The 24,976-nt window shown below is 48.2% G+C and overlaps 1 protein-coding gene across 19 annotated transcripts in view; it reads left to right on the top strand.

Moving 5' to 3' along the window:
• Nucleotides 1-24,976, top strand: part of Trim66 (tripartite motif-containing 66) — a 70,705-nt gene that overhangs the window by 30,905 nt on the left and 14,824 nt on the right. For 12 of the 19 annotated variants that reach the window (XM_039082572.2, XM_006229983.5, XM_039082591.2 and 9 more), the window contains 9 exon segments: nucleotides 3,601-3,704; nucleotides 5,084-5,231; nucleotides 6,057-6,189; nucleotides 6,618-6,734; nucleotides 9,490-9,604; nucleotides 10,075-10,221; nucleotides 13,370-13,487; nucleotides 14,977-15,887; nucleotides 18,337-18,498. In XM_039082572.2, coding sequence (XP_038938500.1) covers nucleotides 3,601-3,704; nucleotides 5,084-5,231; nucleotides 6,057-6,189; nucleotides 6,618-6,734; nucleotides 9,490-9,604; nucleotides 10,075-10,221; nucleotides 13,370-13,487; nucleotides 14,977-15,887; nucleotides 18,337-18,498 — 1,955 coding nt within the window. 19 annotated transcript variants of the gene reach the window in all.

Genomic DNA, 24,976 nt, shown 5'->3' with positions numbered 1-24,976 from the left:
CATCTCAGGATGGCTTTCTCCCACCATTCAGAAACTGCCAGGTGGCTTCTTCTTCTAAAAGTGGCTGTGAGTGCAAGGAGTACACACGGAACATAACAGCAAAAGAAACTCAATTATCCAATCTTGTAAAAACCACCAGCCATCCTTTAATGCCAAATGTGGATTATTTCCATGTGCAGACATATGAGCAGGTAGTTAAAATGCACCGTGATGCTTATTATACTGGAGTTACTAATTAACTGATCCTAGGGGAAATCAGCCCTGTTTCTCCAAAGTGGAACATTTGAGCAGGTTTGAAAGGATGCATAGGAGTTTATCTGAAAAGGACAGAAGCAAAAACAAGTATTTCAAGAAGGAACAGCATTTTCCCAGACAGAGCCATGCAAAAGTTTGGCTGTTCCAGCGACAACAGACATACTCGGCATGCCAAAGATAGACAGCATCTGGCCATGAAGCTAGGGCTGAGACTGGAGGGAGGTAAGGCCAGGTTAAAAATGAATACCAGACAAAGGCTTTGTCTTTAAGGCCAAGAAAAGCAGATGATGTGTCATGAGGCCTTATTGGAATCATCTTTCCTGCTTTGATGTGTGACTGTTTCTAATGTGTGAGGACTTGGTACCGGGAGTCGGGAGTTTTGTGAAAGTAACTTTCAGCACTCGGAGCAGATTTCTGTTCTGAAGGTGAATCTGTCTAGTAGATGGAGTCATCTGACAGCCCAGATGGTGCCACCTGTGGAGAGTGTCGACCAACAGGAAAATATCCAGGGGATTCGGATATAATTCTGCCACTCAAATCTTAGTGTTTTCTGTGACGTTGTGGATTTTCCAGATAGTAATAAAGAGCTTTTTCTGTAAAGCCACTCCAAAAACGTGGTGGTTAAAGCAAATTTCTTTGGCGTGTGGCTCTCCAGGTTGGTGATACGGACTGGAATTTTCTGGATAGTCTGGGCTGAGTTTGGCCAGTCTTGGCTGTACTCCCGTGTCTTTATTGGATTGGTAGAGCACTTGGTCTGGCTGCTTTAGGGTGGCCTTATAAGGAATGCTTGAGATAACCATGGCCTCTTCCTCAAAGCCTGATGTCTTTCAGCAATCTGAGTCCCAGGTTCAACTTTTCACAGAACAGATGGAGCATTCTAGGAGCAAGAGGAGAGTTGCACAGGTCCCTGAGGTCTAGTTACAAATTCAGTGGATGGAGATGAAGAGTACTCTCTCTCCTTGGGATATGTGTGTGTGTGTGTGTGTGTGTGTGTGTGTGTGTGTGTGTGCACGTGCGTGCATGTATGTACAGTGTTCATGTATGTGTGGGTGGTATGCACATGTGAAGATCACAGGCCAACATAAAATGTCTACCTCAGTTCCCCTCTATCTTATGAGTTGAGACAGGATTTCTCACTGAACCTGAAGCTAACCCAATTTGGTTAGGCTAGTTGGTCAGAGAGCTCCAGGAACTCGTTTTTGCCCCTATTTCTCCCCACTGAGCCATCTTCCCATTCCCAAGAGTCCATTTGATGTTAGGATCACAAGAGAGGCCAGGCCAGTGGTAAACGCCTTTAATCCCAGTACTTGAGAGGCAGAGGCAGGGGCAGGGGCAGGGGCAGGGGCAGAGGCAGGGGCAGGGGCAGGGGCAGGGGCAGGGGCAGAGAGGCAGAGAGGCAGAGAGAGGCAGAGAGGCAGAGAGAGGCAGAGGCAGAGGCAGAGAGGCAGGAGCAGGGGCAGGGGCAGGGGCAGAGGGACAGAGAGGCAGAGAGGCAGAGGCAGAGAGGCAGGGGCAGAGAGGCAGGAGCAGGGGCAGGGGCAGGGGCAGAGGGACAGAGAGGCAGAGGGACAGAGAGGCAGAGAGGCAGAGAGGCAGAGGGACAGAGAGGCAGAGAGGCAGAGAGAGGCAGAGAGAGGCAGAGAGGCAGAGAGGCAGAGAGGCAGAGAGGCAGAGAGGCAGAGAGGCAGAGGCAGAGGCAGAGAGGACCTCTGTGAGCTCGAGGCCTACCTTGGCTGCATAGTGAGTTCCAGGCCAGCTAGGGCTATATAATGAAAGTGTGTCTTTAAAAAACAAAAGGGATCACAGGAATTCTCTCCAGGAGAGGAAGAGGTTGTGGCACTTTCTCAGTGTGCTCCATTCTTTATCTGCTTTTCATCATACTGTGGAGAGGATGTGAGAGACATTCTGAATTCAAAGTCAGCATTTAAGGAGGACTATGTTTTCTCAAAGACTATTTAACTTAATTCTCCTGGCAACCCTAGTGTGTGTGTGTGTGTGTGTGTGTGTGTGTGTGTGTGTGTGTGTGTGTGTACATGTGCTATAGCACACATGTAGAGGTCAGAGGCCAACCTGAAAGAACTGCTTCTCTCCCTCTATCTGTGCGTTCAGAGGTTACCACGAAGGTTGTCAGGCTTGGCAGCAAGCACCTTTCTCCACCGAGCCATCTCATCAGCCTGTCTCTCTGTCTTTTTGCCACAGAATCTTGCTCCATAATCCCCACTGCCCTTGAACGTGCGTTGTCTTGTGCCTCAGATTCCCTAAGTGCTGAGAGTATAGATGTGTGTCTCCATTCCTCTCTATCAAAGGACTCTCATTTTTCTTGTTTCTTTTACATATAATGAAATAGGAATAGGTGAGTCAGTTGAGATGAGGCACCTTGCCCAAGGTCACTGGGTGGCCAATGTGATATTTGCGCTTGCATTTTTCTGGGTGCCTTGTAGAGCACTTGCCTCTGTAGTGTTCTTCTCTATGTTGATGGGAAGAGAGAGAAGACCGTTAAGCATTATTACAAGTCCTGTTATCACCAGTTCCTTTTTACATCAGCCTCCTGCATGAACACAGATACTTTGCCCTCTTCCCATTCCCAGAGCTTTGGCTGTTTTTAAATGGGTCTGAAGAGTCACGGCTGTCTCCAGGGTGGCAGCCTCCTGCTGCCTGTGTAGTTTAGATGTCCACCATGCTGAGGAATGTGTTGGAGACGGTTGTATTCCTTTGGGAGAGGGAGTGAGTCGGGCTGTTCACAGGTGAGGCATGTAGTGTACCTAACCTGGTCTAGGACTGTAGGTGGAGGCAGCCCAGCAACAGGACTCTAAGCCCCAGAAACAGACTTGTTGGTTAAACCAAGAGATAAACACCTCCTACGAGCAGGCAGAGCAGGTGGATGTAGATCTTCCTCTTGCTAGAGAACTTCTGGAAGCTCTAGCTTTGGGATCTCTGAAGTAATCTGGATAACATGGTAACCTTAATGACTACTGCTGTCCTCTGGGCTATGCTAACCCTTCCAAGACCAGGAACTGGGACCTTGGGCTGTAGAATGAGGAACTGGAGCAGCAGGAGGCACCTGATGGTCAGAAGGAGAGAGGCCTGAGCTTGCAATGGCCTGGCTCCTGCAGAGGAGAGGAAGATAGATTAAGTAAAGACTGGAATGAGAAGAGGCTAGTCTGGTGGTCTGTAGGGCAGGCCTCTGATAGGATGGTAATGTTCATGGTAACTGTAGGCTGTGCTACTGAACAGGGATCACAGGGGGTGTTGACCATATCTGGATGCTGGGTAGTAGAAAGCCTCCTAGGCCTTATTATAACCTGCTCTGTTGCCTTGACTCCACTGTCTGTCTTTCCCTGCTAGAGCTCATCTCCTGCCCTGGATGTCAGCGCATCTATCTTACCAGAGATGTAACTGAACATATTTTTCTTCAGTGCTTTTCTCCTGGGAAACCCACAATGGCCAGGGTAAGTCAGGACAAGGAAATTTACAGGTGATGGTTTACAGAAATTGATGAGACCCCTGTCTATAGGTCTAGCCTCTGTCCCTGACTTGTGACTCCACTACCAGCTATTCTTATCCATCCATCTGTCCATCCATCATCCATCTATCCACCTACCCACCCATCTACTCACCCATCCATCCACTCAGGAGGAAATAAAAAATGTTCTAATTGGGAGAAGCAGAGCAATTCTCTCCTGTGTGAAATTACATGCTTTGAGCGGAAGGTGAAGGTATCTTAAGGCACATTAATCTATTTCAGTGTTTTCTTTTTTTCATGGCTCTTACTGAAAGCATCCGTACCAGGCCTTTCTTTATCTTCCTCCTACGTTGAAAATTCACACACCAGCTTAGATGTAATGGGCTTTTAATCTTGTCTGTGATAGTTCAACCTTTCCCCTCTGTTTCTGAATTTTGCATTACTTACTGACTAGCTTGCCTTCTCTCTCTCCTGGCATAACCTTATCACTGCATTTCATTCATTTACTAATTTATTTCCTTGCTCCTGCATCTAATTCCTACTGACTGTCTTACACTCTAGGGCTTATGGTGCTAAGCAGATAAACTCCTGCATTCGACTTCTAAGATGTTCATAGGAAGATTCGTCAATCTTTCTGGGTTAGTGGCTTCTATGAATTGGGCATGGATTAGGTAGATCGTTGGTCTGCGTATTCATAATAGTTTCCACCAGACCTAGCATTACATCTGCTGATGAAACGACCAAACATTTGGTCGAGGTGAGGAGGAGGTGTTAGGTCAGGCAGACTCCAGGTGTGAGGCATAGCTCTGAAGCTGGCCCTGTGAAGCTGGCCCTGTGTGCTCTCTGGCCCTGCATGTTCATCACCCTGGATACACTGACGTTTTAGGCCTTCTCCCCTTTGAAGAAGTCAAATGCTCTGCTTTTGCTTGAGTTTTACCCTTCCCCTCATCTACCTCTGCCATTGAGGAATCAACAGCCGTTTCCTATTGGTGAGAAAGTTCCCAGCCATTCTTAGGCCTAGTTCTTGGAAACCTCCTTCTGCAAATGTCCTTAGCACTTGTCATGTGCTATTTATTGTCCCAGCATTAACCATCTAAAGTGTGTCACCCTGACCATTCTGTGCATGCCTTAATGGAAGAGCCTTGGCTTACTGGTTTTCCTTAGCTTTAGTAGAGGATAGCCACTGTCCATTTAGTCACAGAGGGTGCTTTTCTGCACAGACCGAGACAGGCAGCCCTCCCGTAGACTGCTCTCCTTAGTCCTGGTGAAACAGTCCATCAGGACCCTGTTCCCTAGAGCACGCTACTTGCAGCCGCAAGCCTCCGCGGTGAGACGGTCACTGAGTTTTGGACTCTCTGCTTCCAGAGCTGCTCTGAGTGCAAGGAGAAGCGGGCGGCGCACATCCTCTGCACGTACTGCAACCGCTGGCTGTGCAGCTCCTGCACGGAGGAGCACCGGCATGTCCCAGCCCCAGGGGGCCCACTCTTTGCAAGGGCACAGAAGGGATCCTCAGGTACCAGCCCCCTACCCTGCTTCTGTGTGGACCCCTCAGGTGCCTCGAGAGTAGCTCTCTGACCTCCTTTTCCAGTCAAGGGAGACAGTGGGGATGATTTTTGAGTCTTTTGGAAAGGGAGAATGCCTCCTGCAGAGTCAGAGGGGTGACTCACTCCCGTCTTTCACTGGAGGGCTGGGGGTGGGGGAGATGTGGGGTGGGTGCGTGTGGGTGAGCTGGTGCTCGGAGCATGGTCTTGAATCATGGAAGCTAATCGAGCTCCTACCTTCTACTTCTATTTAGAGAGATATGTCCCCCACAGAGACTTAACAATCCCGTCCACTCTTGTCCTTTTGTCCATCCTGCACTGTTTTATGCAGCAATCTTTTAGGAAGTCTTCTTTGTCTTGAGGAAGAGGTTTTATGTTTGTCAAGCCCACGGGAAGCAGAGTTGGTTGCTAGTCTGAAGCCCAGCAAGGCTGAGTAGCTGGTCTTAGCTCCATCAGCACAGAATCCTGGTTCTGACGCGGCTCGGGTGGCTTGGGAGGGTTTCCCATTGTGCCAGAGAAGCCAGGGCAAGTGCTCTCTTCACCTCTGCCAGGCAGAGGGACCTAGGCCGAGAGTGGGAGGTTTCTGGGCAGCTGAGCAAATCTATTCAGGCTAAGCTTGAATTCTTCCCTGTGCCCTGAGTCTCACCAGTCCCAAGAGAGACCTTCCCGTTCACATCTCCTCCCTCAAGCTCTGTGCCTGTGCCACGTCCCTCAAGGGCTGAGCCTCCAAGGGCTCAACAAAACTTACAGAAAGGTGTTCACGAACAGAAGCTCTCATCTTCTATCTCCTCTGACAGGGGTCAACGGCGGCTCTGGGGACTTCGCCTTGTACTGCCCTCTGCACACACACGAGGTGCTCAAGCTCTTCTGTGAAACATGTGATGTGCTCACCTGCCACAGCTGCCTGATGGTGGAGCACAAGGAGCACAGGTGGGGCTGCCGGGTTGTCTGAGTGGGGATGGGAGGCTCTGCGAGAGTTCTGGCCTGCGAGGTACCAAAGCCCTCTCTCTCCCTGATGCAGGGAGGGTATGGTGGCATTCTGTAATCCCAGCACTTGTAGGGCTGAGGCAGGGGGACAGTCCAGGCTACACCAGAAGATAATCTGATTATACAGTGAAACTCTCTCTCAAGAAACAAAACAAAACACAAAGCAATCCTCTCTGCTAACCCAACCTGCAGCACGGGCTGAGGTGTCTCTTCTCTCGTGGGACTTATTTAAATTCCAAGTCTGATGGACCGAGAGAGGCTTCGGTGCTGCCTTTGACTCAGTGTGTGATCCCGGCCTCTGAGGCCGAGAGTGCACTGTGCTCAGGGGAGGAGCCATAACTCCTCAGCTCTTGCCTTGTCTCCTCTCTTAGGTGCAGACATGTGGAAGAAGTTCTACAAAACCAGAGGATGCTTCTGGAAAGCGTGACTACCCAGGTGGCACATAAGAAGTCCAGCCTGCAGACATCGGCAAAGCAAATCGAGGACAGGTAGCCCAGGCCATAGCTTGCTAGTGCTGAAAACATCTGCTCTTTCACCTCTGGCAGATAAGCCTGTGTAGCCCTTTACGTGGAGGTCTCAATATCAGTGAGGTGTGTGTGTGAGCTATCGGTCAGTGACTGGGGCTGGGCCATTTCAGGACAATCAGAGTTAGTATGGGCCAAAGTTCTGTTCTTTATGAATCAGCTGGAAACGGGTACCTGAGAGCGAGCATGCACAGTCCATAGACTCTGGAGAAGGAAATGCTATTTACTGTGGGATAGCAACAAGTTAGTTATGATCTGTCCATTCTTGTTTCCCATGTAAATATGTAAGTGGCTTGTTATCACTGTATGCTATGACTGGTATTCGGAAGAGTAGGGATTGTGAACCACTGGGTTGGGAAACATATTGTTTGGTTGTAATTCTTTTTTTATTGGATATTTTTTATTTACAGTTCAAATGTCATCCCCTTTCCAGGTTTCCTATCCATAAACCCCCTTCTTCTATGAGGGTGTTCCCCCACCCAACCACCTACCCATTCCTGCCTCCATGCCTTGGCATTCTCCTACACTGGGGGGTGCAACCTTGGCAGGACTAAGGGCTTCTCCTCCCATTGGTGCCCAACAAGGCCATCCTCTGCTACATATGCAACTGGAGCCATAGGTCTGTCCATGTGTACTCTTTAGATGGTGGTTTAGTCCCTGGGAGCTCTAGTTAGTTGGTATTTGTTCTTATGGGATTATAAACCCCTTCAGCTCCTTCAATCCTTTCTCTAACTTCTCCAACAGGGACCCCGTTCTCAGTTTAGTGGTTGGCTGCGAGTATCTGCCTCTGTATTTGTCATGCTCTGGCAGAGCCTCTCAGGAGACAGCTATATCAGGCTTCTATCAGCATGCACTTCACTAATATTGCCTGGGTTTGGTGGCTGTATGTATATGGGCTGGATCCCCAGCTGGGGCAGTCTCTGGATGGCCTTTCCTTCAGTCTCTGCTCCAAGCTTTGTCTCAATATCTCCTCCTGTGAATATTTTTGTTCCCCCTTTTAAGAGGGACTGAAGCATCTGCACTTTGGTCATCCTTCTTCTTGAGCTTCATGTGGTCTGCGGATTGTATCTTGGATAATCTAAACTTTTGGGCTAATATCACTTATCAGTGAGTGCATACCATGTGTGTTTTTTGTGCTTGGCTTACCTCACTCAAGATATTTTCTAGTTCCCTCCATTTGCCTATGAATTTCATAAAGTCATTGTTTTTAATAGCTGAGTAATATTCCATTGTGTAGATGTACTACATTTTCTGTATCTATTCCTCTGTTGAAGGGCATCTTGGTTCTTTCCAGCTTCTGGCTATTATAAATAAGGCTGCTATGAACATAGTGGAGCATGTGTCTTTTTTATATGTTGGGGCATCTTTTGGGTATATGCCTAAGAGAGGTATAGCTGGGTCCTCAGGTAGTTCAATGTCCAATTTTCTGAGGAACCTCCAGACTGATTTCCAGAGTGGTTGTACCAATCTGTAATCCCATCAACAATGGAGGAGTGTTCCTCTTTCTCCGCATCCTCGCCAGCATTTGCTGTCACCTGAGTTTTTGATCTTAGCCATTCTGACTGGTGTGAGGTAAAATCTCAGGGTTGTTTTGATTTGGTTTCCCTGATGACTAAGGATGTTGAACATTTCTTTAGGTGTTTCTCAGCCATTCAATATTCCTCAGCTGTGAATTCTTTGTTTAGCTCTGAACTCCCATTTTTTTTTTAAATAGGGTTTATTTGTCTCCCTGTGGTCTAACTTCTTGAGTTCTTTGTATATTTTGGATATAAGCCCTCTATCTGTTTTAGGATTGGTAAAGATCTTTTCCCAATCTGTTGGTTGCCATTTTGTCCTAATGACAGTGACCTTTGCCTTACAGAAGCTTTGCAATTTTAAGAGGTCCCATTTATCAATTCTTGATCTTAGAGCATAAGCCATTGGTGTTCTGTTCAGGACAATTTCCCAGGGCCTATGTGCTTGAGGCTCTTCTCCACTTTTTCTTCTATTTGATTGAGTGTATCTGGTTTGATGTGGAGGTCCTTGATCCACTTGGATTTGAGCTTTGTACAGGGTGATAAGAATGGATCAATTTTCATTCTTCTACATGCTGACTGCAGTCAGCACCATTTGTTGTAATTCTTTCAGTTAAAGCTTCTCTTCATTTTACCAATGAGGAGACAGAGGCTCAGAGAGTTAGGTGACTTACCTGAGCTAAGGACTGTGGCAACCACAAAGCCTATAACCTTTATCTGTTAAAGATTCTTCATGAGATAATAAATGAAGCCCTTAAAGATATGTAATTCATTGATTTAGCACTTCACAGGAATGTGCAACTGAACATTTCCATCACCCTCAAAAGAAACACCAAATATGTCATTGATCATTGCCCTTAGATACACTACCTTAGTTCTACGAGTCTCAGTACTCCACTCTTGGGCACTCTCTCTCCCACTTCTTGGAGCACCTTCCTTTTGGACAATACGTCATATGAAATCGTACACATATATCCCAGTGTGCTACCTGGTGAGCTACTGGTTGGGCTTGACTGTGGACTTGAGGTTTACCCAGAGGAAGCCCATTTAGATCAAGGGGTCTGGGAGGGACACGGAATAGGGCTGAGGAAAGGTCTCCTTTTCTTTGGTACCTGCTTGTCCCTGATCTCAAGGTACCCCAAGTGCTTGCTGTCTCTCAGCAAGCAGGAATGGGATCCACATGTTCTGTCACATCATGTTTCTAGGATTTTCGAAGTGAAACATCAGCATAGGAAGGTGGAAAACCAGATCAAAATGGCCAAGATGGTCCTCATGAACGAGCTGAACAAACAGGCCAATGGACTCATAGAAGAGCTTGAGGTATGTGTGTGCACCTCAGGAGCAGAAATGTGTGTGCATGCAGATATGCGGCCTTTGTAGCAACCTCAGTGCACACTGTATTTTAAACTTTCTGGTCTGTATGCAAGAGATGTAGACATTCATTCATTCACTCACTTATTCATTCATTCATAATTTGTATTTATCACCATTCCACATTTGTTTGTAAAAGTCTCTCACCATCTCTTCCCCCATTCTCCATCAGCAAACAGCTCCAGGCTGTTTTCAGAAGTTCTCTTGTGGGGTTGGGGATTTAGCTCAGTGATAGAGTGCTTGCCCAGGAAGCGCAAGGCCCTGGGTTCGGTCCCCAGCTCCGGAAAAAAAAAAAAAAAAAAAAAAAGAAGTTCTCTTGTCTGATGCCATCAGTGTTCATACTGATACACAGTGGTCACTAGACTTCCCAAATAGGTCCACAAACGACACTGGGACTCTGTCTTTTCTCTGTGCACCAGGGCATTACTAATGAGAGAAAGCGAAAGCTGGAGCAGCAGCTACAGAGCATCATGGTTCTCAACCGTCAGTTTGAGCATGTGCAGAATTTCATCAATTGGGCTGTCTGCAGCAAAACCAGTGTCCCCTTCCTTTTCAGCAAAGAGCTGGTAAGAGGAACCCTGCCCCTCCAGCTTGTCTGAAAGCAGATCAGAATAGAGCTTGCATCACAAGGGGGAGGGACCATCCTTGGAAGTGTATGGTTTTGGGAGGAAAAAGGAGTAAGATAGTAGGTCCAGCAATCTGTCTCACGCAGCCATGGTTTGGGGTTAGTAAGACAATGTCATTTTCTACCAAGTTCCATAGCCCAAGGGACCCAGTTGCAGAAATGATCTCGCTTCCTTCCAGATATCTCAGCAAGGAAGACCTGTAGTTCTCATGGATTCAGATATAGTCCTGGGCACACGCAGTGTGCAGAGATCTCACAGAAGTCTACTAGGTCTAAGTTGAGAAACAGGAGAAAAGCAGGTGTTGGAGAAGATTTAAAGTCTTGGGCTTGGGAGGATGGTGATACCCTGGAGAAGGAGGAGGTGTTTGTTTGTTTGTTTGTTTGTTGACAGAGTCTTGTTAGGTAGCTCGTGCAGTCCTCAAACTTGAGATCCTCCTGTCTCTTTTCCCTGAGTGCAGCACTCCAGGCTGGAGGAGGATGAGATTTGAGAGGGGGTTGCATTGACTCTAAGGTGACTGGAAGGTATCTGAAAAGGGATGTGGAAAGAGCTGGTCTGATGGAGGAGTCTGAAAGTCAAAAGGAGATCGGGGCTGGAGATTAGGATGTTGTGGCAGTTACTGGGACAATCACCATGGCAGCATCATGTAGGAGAGGAGAGATCTGAAACTAGGGTGTGCCATCATTTCTATAAAAGGGAGAAGGCTGAGGAGCATACCTAGAGTCTAGAGGGCAGGCAAAGAAGCACAGTGCGCAGATTTCAAAAGAGCTCTAACTGAAGTGTCTGCTGGCCATACTACAGAAGTGAGACAGGAAGGACAGGGACAGGCTGCCCCAAAGCCGTAGTCCCAAGGACTCTGGTGATTGTTTTTTTTTTTTTTAAATGTGCATTGGTGTTTTGCCTGCACGTATGTCTGTGTGGGAGTGTCAGATCTTGGAGTTACAGACAGTTGTGAGCTGTCACTGTGGGTGCTGGGAATTGAACCCTAGTCTTTTGAAAGAGCCATCTCTCCAGCCCTGCCTGGCGATCTTATAAGGAAGTTGCAGCAAAGTAGAGTCAGAAGTCAGATGAGGAGCTTGGGCATGGGAGGTGGGGGTCAGGAGGGAAGGGAAAGGAGACAAGGATGGAAAGCTGGGGGGACCTTTGCCTTTTGTAAGCCTGACAGACTTTTGCACTTACATGTGGGAGAGGTTGACAGTAAACAGAGGTGGGTGGGGTGCATTCTGAGAAAGCTGGCAGAGTGCGAGGCTGGCCGGCCTCAGACAAGGGCAGTGCACACGGTTCAGGGTACAAAGCAGAGGGATTGGCATTTTGGAGAATTTGGATTTTTGTCATTTCTGAGACAGGGTCCAGGCAGGCTTCAAACTCACTTTGTAGCTCAGCATGACTTGAACTTTTGATTCTCCTGAATTGTATTATGGGGGTGGACCACCATGCTGGGCTTCTGTGGTGCTGGGTATTGAACCTAGGGTTTCCTGTACACTAGGCAAACTACTAACTGAGCTACAGCCTCCGTTCCTGGAGCACTCGCTTTTTGTGGTCTCTTTTTCCCCCTGTCAGTTACAAGGTGGTAGATAATAAAAAGGTCAGAGAGAGGGTGAAACGTCAGGGTGAACGACCTAGCATGGAAGCGGAAGCTGATAAAGAAGTTCCCAAGTCTGAGGGAACCCTCCAAGGGAGCCCCTGAGCTAATGTTCACTTACATGGTCTTGGACCAGGCTTTAGGATGCCTGGATTGACCTGAGGTTAGCACTGGTAGTGGGGAGAGACTTAGAACACTGTCGATATGGGACCTGAAGGTAATGAGGAATGGGAAGCCTGTGGACTGCAGGAGAGGCAGTCGCAGAGTTCAGTGAGATTGGGGAGCATGTCTCAAGGCAGTAGGAGTGCCTTAGAGTCAGGAAGTGGGTTGTAGGAGTTTATGGCCTCCTGGGTAGAATGAGTCCAGGTGATGAATGTGTAGGTATAGGGACTGAGCTGGAGCAGATGGAAGTTGATTGGCATTAGAGAAACCAAGAATGATACACGTAACTATGTGCACTCAACAGGTTGCATTATGGGATATATCTGTATTTGCGTACATATATGCCTGCAAAAACAATGATGAGAAAGAAACCTTGGTGAGTGGTGCTAGTGCACGCCTTTAACAGCACACTTAGGAGGCAGAGGCAGAGGCAGGCTGATCTCTCTCTGTGAGTTCAAGGCCAGCCAAAGCTATACAGAGAAACCCTGTCTCAAAAACCAGAAAAAACCCAAACCCAAACCCAAACCAAAAAAAGGTGTAAATTTTAAGGAGAGCGGGGAGGGGTATATGCAAGGATTTGGAGGGAAGACAGGAAAGGGAGAAATTTTGTAATTAAAATATAATCTCAGAAACAAACAAAAGAGATCAAGACTAGGAACCGGGACTAGAGCTAACTGTAGAGTATTTGCCTAGAATGTTCAAAGCTCTAGGTTGATACCTAACACGCCGTAAACCAGATGCGGTGGTACGAGCGGGAAATGAGAAGTTTAAGGTCTTCCTTGGGTAGGTAATAGATCTGAAGAAGACCTGGGATATGTGAGACCCTGTCTCTAAAAGAAACCAAACCTAAAAAAATAAATCAAAGACTTAAGAGGTCAAGATGTCGATTGGGCCATATCTGGAAGCAGATGGCAGCAGGGTGTGACTGGACACTTGCCGAAGCCCTAAGTTATGGGAGAGTATGGAAGGCCAGCAGGCAAGAGCCGTGTCAGAGGAAGATGGCAGCCGGGTGGGATGACAGGCTTTACATGCTGGCAGAAGCAGAGCCATGGCCAGCTCAGACAGGGTCTGCACAGCTTTTAAGGTAGGTGACAGTGGGATGAATGGAGCAGCCTGGCTATTAGAAATCACTTGTAGCCAGGAAGAGATATGAGTGCAGGGCTTTGAGAAGAGAAAGAGCACTGCCTGGGAAGATTGGGAGATCCTGGGGACACAGAACTGAGACGGTGGAGGATGACTAGGGGCCAGAGGGATACGACCTGGGCCCTTTAACCTGTCCAAAGCAGGAGAAAGGACTTGTCACGCAGGCACACACATCTAAATCTGTGACCTTGGCTCTGTTGCCAGATTGTGTTTCAGATGCAGCGGCTGCTGGAGACGAGTTGTAACACAGATCCTGGCTCTCCTTGGAGTATCAGATTCACTTGGGAGCCCAACTTCTGGACCAAGCAGCTGGCTTCCCTTGGTGAGCTGTGGCCTTTGGCCTGGGCATAGGCAACCTGCTGTGCTTTCTCAGTGGGTCAGCACACGCCTAAGAAAGTGCTGTGTGACTGCCATTGATCACCGAGCCAGTCAAGCCTTTTCTTCAGTAGAAGTGTGTAGGGATGGGGTGGTGTAGGGGTGTGTGTGTGTGTGTGTGTGTGTGTGTGTGTGTGTGTGTGTGTGGTGTGTATATGTGAGGGGGTGGGAGAGGGGTTGGGGGTAGGGTGGGGTGGGGTGCGGGGCAGGGAGGTAAATAATGGCACCATGGGACTCTGCAACACCACCTGAGATCTTAGCTTCTTGTTCTGTGTGAATGTCGCTCCTTTCATCTTGGTGGTTTTATTGTGGGGAGGGGGGTGACAAGACAGTGACGTTCCTTCCCCTGAATGCTGTTTGGCAGTTCAGGTGAACATGTCTCTTTGCTGACATGGGGCATATGTGTGTGGTACAAGCTACACACTCCTCCTTTCGGGGTTGAAGTGCAAACAGAAGATTAATGGCTGTGTGCACTTTTCTTCTCTGTTGCAATTTCTGTCTCTAGGCTTAGTGTAGACAATATGAAAATGTGCTTGTGTTGACAGCCTAATGGCTTCTTAAACCAGCTACCAACTGCCACTTTGATTTGAGGCTGTTGATCTTATTGTGATTTTTGGCAAGTCAACGATACTAGATTTGTTTTTGTTTGCTTGTTTGTCTGGACAGGTCGGGTCGCATGTAGCTTAGGCTGACTGAGGGTGGCATTGAACTTGTAGCTCTCTTGGCTCTACCTCCCTTCTTGAGCACCAGGGTTACAAGTGTGCACCACCATATCCAGTTTATGGCTCTGTGAACCGAACTCAGGTCTTTGCACAGGTTGGGCCACCAGATGAGCTAGATTTCTAGCCCCAGATTTAGGTTCTTGCTGCCCTCTCCCATTTGATTTAATTCCGAATTTGCCCTAGGCGATGTCTGGTGCTGAGCACTAAAGGACCAGAGGTAAATCAGACAGCTCCTTGGTCCTTTCTCAGCAAGTATCCTCAGAACCATGGGATGTAGGAGCAGTAGACAGAGAGAACACTAGAGTCGATGTTCTCACAGAGGCTCAGAAACCCCAAGGGCAGTGCCTGTGTCAGCCACCAACCTGGCATGGGTCTTGTATTACACCGTCTAACAGTTTCCCAGATGTGTGCCTAGAGGCTGTCTGTGTACCCTTTACTATTTTCCAATATTCTTCCTCCCCAACCCCATGTGGATTCTTTTAGCGCATCTCCATTGGACTGTTAGACTGCAGAGCAAGTGGATTTCCCAGTGGGGTTGAAAGGTTGATCATTTAGTAAAGGGTGACCCAGTTCCTCAAATACCCGTGGCCCCCTAAAGCAGGCTCCCGAAAGTGTCCCTCGAAGCATTGTTGACCGAGTCTGGGAGATCAGGGGGAATAGAAAAGAACAAAAGGGAGCAGTCGTGTCTTACCTTCAGAAATCTCTCTATTCCAGGCTGCATAACCACTGAAGGTGGACAGCTGACTCGGGCAGATGCTGCGCCTGCCGCTTATGGGAATTTACAGGGGCAGTCATCCTTTTATCAGAGCCACCAGGCCCCCATGGCTCAGCAGGAGGCGCTCAGCCATCCCTCACACAAGTTCCAGTCTCCAGCCCTGTGCTCCTCATCTGTCTGCTGCTCCCACTGCTCCCCAGTCTCGCCTTCCCTCAAAGGCCAGGTCCCCCCACCCAGCATCCACCCTGTTCACAGTTTCCGGCAGCCTTCTGAGATGGTGCCCCACCAGCTGGGGTCACTGCAGTGTCCCACACTGCTGCCCAGAGAGAAAGAGCCAGCCTGCAGTCCTCACCCACCCAAATTGCTGCAGCCCTGGTTGGAGCCACAACCTCCTGCAGAACAGGAGGGTACATCCCAAAGGCCAGGACAGCAGCTGGTTTCCCAGCCCGTGTGCATCGTCCCTCCACAAGATGTGCAGCCAGGGGCTCATGCCCAGCCCACCATACAGACACCCTCCATCCAAGTTCAGCTGGGCCACCATCAGAAGCTAAAGCTCAGCCACTTTCAGCAGCAGCCGCAGCAGCAGCCACCACCCCCACCACCCCCACCTCTGCCCGCCCCCCAGCATGCACCTCCACCCTTGCCTCCATCCCAGCACCTGGCTTCCAGTCAGCACGAGAGCCCTCCTGGGCCTGCCTGTTCCCAGAATGTGGACATTATGCACCACAAGTTTGAGCTAGAGGAGATGCAGAAGGACTTGGAACTTCTCCTGCAGGCCCAGCAGCCTAGCCTGCAGTTGAGTCAGACCAAGTCTCCTCAGCACCTGCAGCAGACCATCGTGGGGCAGATCAACTACATCGTGAGGCAGCCGGCACCCGTGCAGTCCCAGAGCCAGGAGGATACCCTGCAGGTGAGCTGTCATCCCAGAACTTCCCATGGCACACAGCATCCAGGTTCCTTCATCAAAGAGTGGTCTTTAGTTTAGCCCTCACATTTGAAAGCTACCCCAACTCTCTCTGCTCAGCAAAGCTGTGGCAGACATAGTGGTGCATGGTCTGTATAGAGGTCTGGGCGCAGTATTCTTTACAGTGGCTTGACTTAGCCCTATCCCCAGGGATGACATTGGGGATTTTGACCATAGATAGTACCTTTGAAAACAAAACGATACTTGTGAGGGGTGGGGAGAGAAAGAGAGAGAAAGAGTGGGGAGAGGAGAAACGAGAAAAGTAACGAGGGGAGAGGGGAGAGAGGGTGAGTTGGGAGGAGAAGGGGGAGAGGGAAAAGGTGATGGGGGAAAGAGAGCAGAAGGAGTTGGTTTATGTAGAAGGTAGGGTTTAATATCGGGCATCTTCCTCTATTGCTTTTTGACCACCACCACCACCACCACCACCACCACCACCACCACCACCACCACCACCACCACCATCATCATCATCACCATAACAGTCTTATAGAACCTGGGTCTTGCCAATTTGGCTCAACTGGTTGGCTAGCAAGCCCCAGGGACCCATTTGTCTCCATATTCCCAGCACTGGGATTATCAGCTCCCACTGACCTTTCTTGACTTCTTTTTATGCGGGTTCTGGGGACCTGAGCTCAGAGTCTCATGTATAAGCACCATGGTAAGCACCAGTGTGACTCAAGCCCAACAGATGGTATTGTCAGAGTGGTGCTGAACCCCTGCCAGAGTCAGGATAAAGGGCAGCGATCTCTGCTGTGTCTGTGCAGCGTTTTGGGAGAGCTCAAGGAGTGGAACGAGGGTGGCATCAGACATCAGTGGGTGGCACTTTTACAACATCCCAAGGATAGTTTAAACTTTATTTCATATCTGCAAAGCTAGATATGCTCTTTTTGTACACATGCAGAATATCACATCAACAGCTGTGTACTGTAGGTGGTGCTACCCGTAGCTTGTAGATGTGGAGTGGGGTTGGTAAGGGCCAGCAGTTTGCCTAGAGACCATACAGTGTTGAGAAGAGGCGCTAAGCCTGGGATCTGGGTCTGCATATTTGTCTTTAATGCCACAGAAGAGGCTAGATCTCTCCCTAGGGAATGCTGGAGTATCGAACACTGACCCTGCTTTCTCACTGAAGATGACTGAGTTTGTTTATTGCTTTGGGATCTTTGCCGTTCCACGTCTTAATTCTTAGTTACTTTTCTCTAGATCTCCTGACCAGCCTGTTTCCCCACCCCTGGCCACATTTCCCACGGTGTTATCCCCTTTAACTCCATGATTACTCATCTTCAGAGAGGCTCTGGAGACTTGTTTCATCGTAAAACATAAAGCTTCACATTCATGCTTCCTAGATAATGTCTCCGCTGTCAACTCCTGAGGCCTGGTTCCTCTGAAGAAGTGTAAAATAATCTCTGTTGTGACAGAGCAGAGTGCAGGAGTCAGAGAGGGCCACAGGCTGACAGAAGTACAGACTGTGACAGACTTGACGCTTTCTCAGTGGTACGTTGTGGAGTGCTTGCTATCATGCACAGACTCTGGGCCTGAATCCTAGCACTGTAACAATTGACAGTGAAATAAACCCAGATTCAAACCACACTAACCAACCAGCTAACCAACTAGTCAGCCAACCAACCCATCACACATGCTTTTGGGTTAGGTCAAAACTCACGCACGCGCGTGGTGTGTGTGTGTGTGTGTGTGTGTGTGTGTGTGTGTGTGTGTGTATGAGTGTGCATCTGCATTTGTCTGCATGTGTTTATATAGGCCAGAACTCTGCTTTAGTTTCTTTTCAAAGCTTTGTTTATTTCATGTATGTGAGTACACTGTCACAGTCTTCACACACACACCAGAAGAGGGCATCAGATCCCATTACAGATGGTTGTGAGCCACCATGTGGTTGCTGGGAATTGAACTCAGGACCTCTGGAATTGCAGTCAGTGCTCTTAACCACTGAGCCATCTCTCCAGCCTTCTGCTTTAGTTTTTGAGATAGGGTCTCTCTCCTCTCCTCCTCTCTCAAGAGGATTTCTTTGTGTAGCCCTGGAACTTACTCAGTAGATCAGGCTGGCCTCAAACTCACAGGCTTGTCTCTGCCTCCTGAAATCAAAGGCATGCACCACCACAGACTGGCTAGGCTGACTGGCTTATGAGCCTTTCTCTGCTCTCTATGTTAGCTCTGGAGTTCATTCCCAAGTCTTATGTAGGTTCTGGGATCTGAACGCAGGTCTTCTGCTTGTATTCCAGGCACTTTACTGACTGTGTCATTTCTCCAACCCAGACTATTTTTCTTCTTGAGAAAATTTAAGCCATTCAATGTGTATAAAACTGCTACAAGGGGTAGGGCCCATTAGTCCCTTAGTATTCTCTTTGGGGAAATCCATCCAGGGTTGTTATTTCTTTTCTAGGTTACAGAGGAACCACCAGCATCTGAGGGCCCAAAGCCAGCTCTACCTGTTGACAAGAATACTGCCACTTCCTTGTCCCAGACATCTGGGGAAGAAACTCCTCACAGTGCCCCTTCAGTGGACAGCAGCTCCCAGCACTCTTCTCCGAATGTGGTGAGAAAGGTACTAACTCAGCCTGACTTGGGATTTGCTGTCAGCCCTGACACCAGGCAGCTAGAGAAGGGTGATGGGATGCGGGGAGGTGTGTCCCTGTTCCAGCCCCGGAAGCTACCTTTGCCCCTAAGTCAGCAATGAAGGTCTTTCCCCACCTCCACTTGCACTCCCACATGGGCTTGCTGGGCTTCACTTAGAGTGGAAGGGGAAAGAGTCAATGTATTCTATGCTCAGAACGGAGTGTGGCACTTTACCATCCAACCTTGCCTTCCTAATGGCTGTCTGAGGTGAGCCTCACCACCGAGTAACTAAGGAAACTGAAGCCCTATGGCCTGTGGTTGCCAGGAGAGCTAAGCTTCTTAAGAACCCAAGGTGCAGCCTTTATCCTTTCTGCAATGTAAATGAGGGAAGATATTTTATGTGACTCCACTACCCAAAGTTATTGGCCTTAGGCTAGAACCTGTGGAATTGGTTAGGTGCATGGACAGCAGAGATGTCCTTGCAGAGGCAGCTGAGCACCTGCAGAACAGACATGGAGTCCACCTGAAGATGAGTTATCAGAGGCCTCTTGTCTAGTCGTCCTCTCGTTTGCAAGCACTCACTGGCCCTGGCAGTACCCAGCTCCTGACAATTCCTGAGCTCTCTCTGCCTTCTTTCCTCTCTGTCCTCCGCCTAGGTGGACTGTGTCATGCTCTCCGTCTTACCTGTGCCTTCCTGAGGCCCGTGCCCCCAGTCTTCCTGGTCCTCCCTCAAGTCCTGGCTCTAAAGCCCTGTTGGCCAGTCTGTACAACTCCCAGCTTGCCCATCCGTCCCCCAGTATCCCTCTGGTTTGCAGCTTGCTTCTGCTAGTTACCCCATGCACCCCCCCATCTTCTTAGGAGTACTGTGCTCTAGATCAGTCGGCCTCACCGTGCTCAAGAAGTGCTTTAGAGGGGCTGGGAATTTAGCTCAGTGGTAGAGTGCTTACCTAGGAAGCGCAAGGCCCTGGGTTCGGTCCCCAGCTCCGGAAAAAAAAAAAAAAAAAAGAACCAAAAAAAAAAAAAGTGCTTTAGAAAAGGAAGCAAAGGTAGAAATGAATGTTGACTAGAAGCTTCAAGTGACTCTCAAAGACCTGACACTAGTGGCCTTTTGTCTATGGCTCTCCTGTTTTACCTACTATGTTGAAAATGGTTTGGTCTACATGTGCTGCAAATAGGCCCTGTGTAGGTCTTAGTAGCCATCTAATCCACCTATTTGTTTATTCATCCAATGTTAACGAATTTTACACACATTCACACAAGTGCACACATGCGTACTAGAATTTCAAATGTTGTAGGTGCTCAGCACATACTGGTGTGCAAGGTGGTCCATCTCACGGTGGAGTTGCTGTCTGGTGACAGATAAACAGTAAATTGTGATGGTGGGCCACAGCAGTCATTGAGGTGCACCTGCCTGGAGCACTTACCTTGGAGAGAGGAGGCTGCTCACAGGACACCTCCTGGATGTGAAGGAGTTGGGCTAGTTGAGGGAGAAAGGTTACAGTGGAAAGAAATGGCAGCCTTGGTAGGTTAAAGCTGAGAGAAAGCCGGGGCTCTCACAGGGGTTTTAGATGAATGGGCTTGGCAGGAACAGGAAATGCCCTTGGGAAGGGGAGTGGCTGGAAGGCCTTGCCTTTTATGCTTGGATTTGGAATTCAGTGTTGGGGTTGGGGGATTGACTGAAGGATTTTCAGGTAAGAGGGATATTTGAGAGGTCACTTCAACCAGAGGTCAGTGGTACAAAAGAACAGTACTGAGGAAGTTAAATGAAGATAGAGGCTGTGGGAAGGAAGAGGAAGCCAAGACTTCAAGGACTATCAGATATCAAGAGCTTTGAATCCAGTGTCTGATCAATGACAGGAAGTGAGGCAAAGTCCTTTGGCTCAAAACCCCAGTCTGTCTTGGTCCAGGGAATGGGAACATGTGAGAAAGAAGATCCTGACAGGAAGGAGGGATGTCGGTTTGAATTGCCAATGCTCTCCCTTGGCAAACACATTAGAAGATGAGCCAAAGCAGCCATTATCAGTTCCCAGAATTCATCAGGAAGTCAAGGACTTGCTGGTGCTTAAGTGGTGGGAAAACCATGCAGGAAAAACACTGCTCTTGTTTGGGATGGGGGCAGGGGTTGGGGTGGGGTGCACAGCTGTGTTCTTACATATAGTGTGGAGGAAAGGAGGGGACCACATTCAAGCACAGAGACTGTAACCTGTATGATTGACTCTAGGGCTCTTTGAGTAACAAAGGGAAATGTTCATTCTGGGTGTCTGCAGCTTGACAATGGAGTTAGTCAGCTCTCTAACTTCTTGTTCTCAACTGTTCTCTGTCCTCATGACTGGCCTGGGCCCATGTTATGATTAAGGTAAGGGGCAGGCAGGTGGGGTGGTACTGTCAAAGGTGTTTTTATAACGCTTCGTGTCTGAGGTTCCCAGTAAAGGGCTGTTATTGTGGTCCAGAGGAAGCTTTGGGATGGCAAAGAGACCACAATAAGGAAAAGTGCTCTAATTTGAAGGGATTGTTGCACTCTCTGTGTGCGTGCGTGCATGTGCATGTGTGTGTGTATGTATGTGTGTATGTGTTTTGTTGTTGTTTCAAGACAGGGTTTCTCTGTGTAGCCTATGCTGTCCTAGAACTCACTCTGTAGACTAGGCTGACCTTGAACTCATTGATCCATCTGTCTCTGTCTCCTGAGCACTGGGATTAAAGGTGTGCGCCACCACTGCCAAGCCTGGGATTTATTGCTTTTAAACTGGGGTTGAGTGAATAAAAGATATGAAACTCGAAGATACCAAATATTTTGAGCACCTCACTATTGAATGATAATTTATGTGAACTTAAAAACAGTTTTCCACAGGTTTTTTTAAAATGACAATTCCACTTTGTGTCTTTGTTTATCCTAGCAATACTATGAGGAAGCCACTTTCTTATTTCCCTTTGAAAGATGTGGAAACTGAGACACACAAAGATTAAGTGACCCATCTAACAGTTACACAGTGTCTATGGGCAATGTTAGAATCAGAACACAGGCTCCTGACTCAAGATGTTCTCAGAGATTGGGTTCATTGGCTTCTCTGTGCACTGCAGTGGGAGAAAGAGGACTCCATTTTGGCCTCTCACCTACTGGATTTTGTCTTTGAAGTAGCCTGGGGCTTTGCTGGAGAGTCCTTAAGACCTGGCTTCCTTTGGCCTTTGTCGCCTTTGGTAAAAGTGTTTGGGTCTGCAGCCACTCCTCAGCTTGTGCTGCCCTATGGGTTCCAGGGAAGCGAAATGCCGCTCGGAAGGCCCTAGGCCAAAGGAATCTGGCTGCAGGCCTTTCAGTGTGCATTCCATGCCAGCTCTATTGCCACTAGGACTTTGATTAGAGCAGCGCCCGTGCTGCTGCTAAGTGAAGCACAGTGAAGACGTTGCAGCTGAAGATGAGCTATGGAAGCTTAGAACAAGTCTTCTAGAAGGAGAAACCCTGCACTCTCATCCTGTCCCACTACCTTCCAGGCACCCAGCAGGATGTTTTGACTTTGATTCCCAGGCACTGGCTGTTGCCTAAGCTTCCTAATCTTAGTTCAGCTACTCTGGAAAGTGCCATGGTCTCAACTCTACAACTCAAGCTCCTTACAATCCCCGTAAATCTGGAAGACATTTTTGTTGGCTTCTTTTCATACTTCTGAACTAATGATTCTGTGAAGAAAACAAATGAACTTATCTTTGGAGCACTCGCAGGGGGCCATAGGCAACACAGAGCCCAGCCCAGTCCCTCATCACCTGCAAGTGAGCTCTCTGCTGAGTAGAGTGCAGCCCCAGTTCCTCTGTAAAGGACTTGAAGGTCACTGGGGTGCTCCTCATGGTTAAAGTGGAGTCTGGGTTGTATTTCCTGTGACCAGGTTATTGAGATACGCAAATGAACGAAGGACAATGGCTGAGGTGGAAAGCAGCTATGCCATTATCAAAGCATGCTGACACCCGAACTCTCTTTTTTAAAGATTTATTTATTTTATGTATATGAGTACACTGTCGCTGTCTTCAGACACACCAAAAGAAGGCATAGGATTCCATTACAGATGGTTGTGAACCACCATGTGGTTGCTGGGAACTGAACTCAGGACCTTGGAAGAGCAGACAGTGCTCTTAACTGCTGACACCTCTCCAGCTGACGCTGTCTCTCCAGCCCTAGACACCTAACTGTTAACTCTTATAACAGCTCCATGAGATTTACATCAGCCTTTGGAAGAGGACATTCTAGCCCAGAGATGAGAAATGACTCACTTCTGTCGGCCTGACATATATGAGAAAGCACATCTTGTCTTCACATCCCTGAATCCACTGTTGTGGACCAGATCCTGGATAGTCAACCTCAGCAGTGATCCACAGTCATGTAAAGTGGTCCTGAAAGTAGTCAGTGTTCCCTGGGCTTTCTGAGGACATGTCCCAGGTCCTGGTCAGCACCTGCAGAACTATGCTACAATCTGTTCTCTCCTTTAGGAGCCAACCCAAACACTTCTCGCTTGCCCATGAATGTATCCCTTTCAGAAGCTCTCTCTTTAGTTCTCATAACGTCCTTCTGGACCAAGCCTAAGACTCTTGCCCACATCACCTGGTCCACAAGGAAACAGGCACTTACTTATTCACAGGCTTGAGGGGCTCCCCCAGTATCCTGAGCAGACTTGCCCAAGCCTCTAAGGTTTTAGTGAGTTTCACTCTGCTGGCTTTCATTGCAGACTTACTGAACTCCACTTATGCCTTTCCTCTTCCTCCCACCTCAGTCTCTAGAATCCTCTTTGCTTCTTTGCTTTCCACAGATCATCAAGGCCCTGGGTGCTTTTTCAAGTCTTTTATCTCCTTTGACCCATTTGACTCTGGTCAGAGGGAGTGCCCATCAGAGTAGCTTTAATTAACAGGGGACTCTTGAGATGCGTGAGAGCTCACTGCCAGTGAGAACAATACTATTATTAAAGGTCGACATGTGAAAGGGATATGTGACACCCACTAGACTAGGTTAGTTGCTTCCTCACCTGCCTTGTTGGGCTGTTCTGTGATCGCCTACTGTTAAAAAACCAGCCTGCCTATCTGAAGCTGTTAAAGCACTCAGATTTTTGAGCACTTATAGTCATAAATCAGTTTACCTCTGTATGGTAAATTACCTCTCCTTATCTGTAACCCCAGCCAGAGAGAGAGCGTTCAGTGTGTGTCTAAGACACAGCTCCTGAGTCATTGCCCCTTTCCTACTGTAATCAGTCCAGTGCTCTTTGGTAATATTAACCAAACAACCTGAAATCAGAACCTCTCTCTCTCTCTCTCTCTCTCTCTCTCTCTCTCTCTCTCTCTCTGTCCCTCTCTCTCGGTGTGCGGCTTTGAGACAGGGTCTCTCTGTGTGGTCCTGGCTGTCCTGGAACTCTCTGCAGACCACACTGGCTCACACTCAGGAATCAGGGATTCTCCGGCCTCTGCCTCCTGAGTGCTGGGACTAAAGGAGTTCACGGCCATGATCAGCCTAAGAAGCGGCTCATTCTCTACATTCAAGCAACGAGGAGATTAGAAGTAGGGAGTTAGGATTTATATGATGCAAGTCCCCAAGAAAGAAGACGACAACTTCACCTGAAGAAAGGCCACCATATGAGGTTGCTGAAAGGACACGTTAAGCTTCCACTCTGAAGAGACCCTGAAACCATCACTGGACTCCGAGCATTTTCAGCCGTTCATTTGTGTGTTTGGTTCCATTTGTTCTGCTTAGTGAGACTGTCATAGTTAAAGTTTTAGAAGTCATCCCACCCAAAAGAATGGCTGTTTTATTTTGTTCTGTTTTCTAGACAGGGTTTCTCTGTGTAGCCCTGACTGTCTTGAAACTCACTCTGTAGGGCAGGCTGGCCTCAAACTCAGAGATCGGCCTGTCTCTACCTCCTGAGTGCTGGGATTAAAGGCATGGGTCACCACTGCCCAGCAAAAATAATGTTCTTAAACTAATCTATTTTGTTGTTAAAAAAAGTATGTTTCAGATAATGGGGGATGAGTCGATGAGGAACATTATGCCGTATACTGCTTTATCTGCAGAAATGTTATCTTGCTGGAAGAACCAGAGACATAATAAACTCAGGACATGTATGCTATGTGTCTGTTTATTATTTCACAATTGCTTCTCACTAGGATACTGAATTTCTAGCCAATGGCAAAAAGTTAAGATCATCCAGCAGGCTTCCCAGGCTAGACCAAGATTCCTATTCTTGGGCCTAGATGGACTTGGGAAATCTGGGTAATCACTGTGTCTCAATTTTCCTTCTTGTTACTGAATTTTGAGAATACCATGTGGCAAACACTAGAACAGTATTGTCAATACATTGAACTCCAGAGGGAGACGTAGGTGGTGAAGTGGGAGAGGGCGGGCAGCAGGTTACAGGAAAACCACTAGACAGGTCAAGGGCTGTGTAAAGAACTGCATGGGTGGTTGCAAGAAAAGACAGACAGGGAGATCTCAGGCAATCTGG

The sequence above is a fragment of the Rattus norvegicus genome, chromosome 1, assembly GCF_036323735.1.
Source record: "Rattus norvegicus strain BN/NHsdMcwi chromosome 1, GRCr8, whole genome shotgun sequence".
Taxonomy (NCBI): domain Eukaryota; kingdom Metazoa; phylum Chordata; class Mammalia; order Rodentia; family Muridae; genus Rattus; species Rattus norvegicus.
Note: the sequence above shows the minus strand (reverse complement) of the source record. Positions and strands in the feature narration are given on the sequence as shown.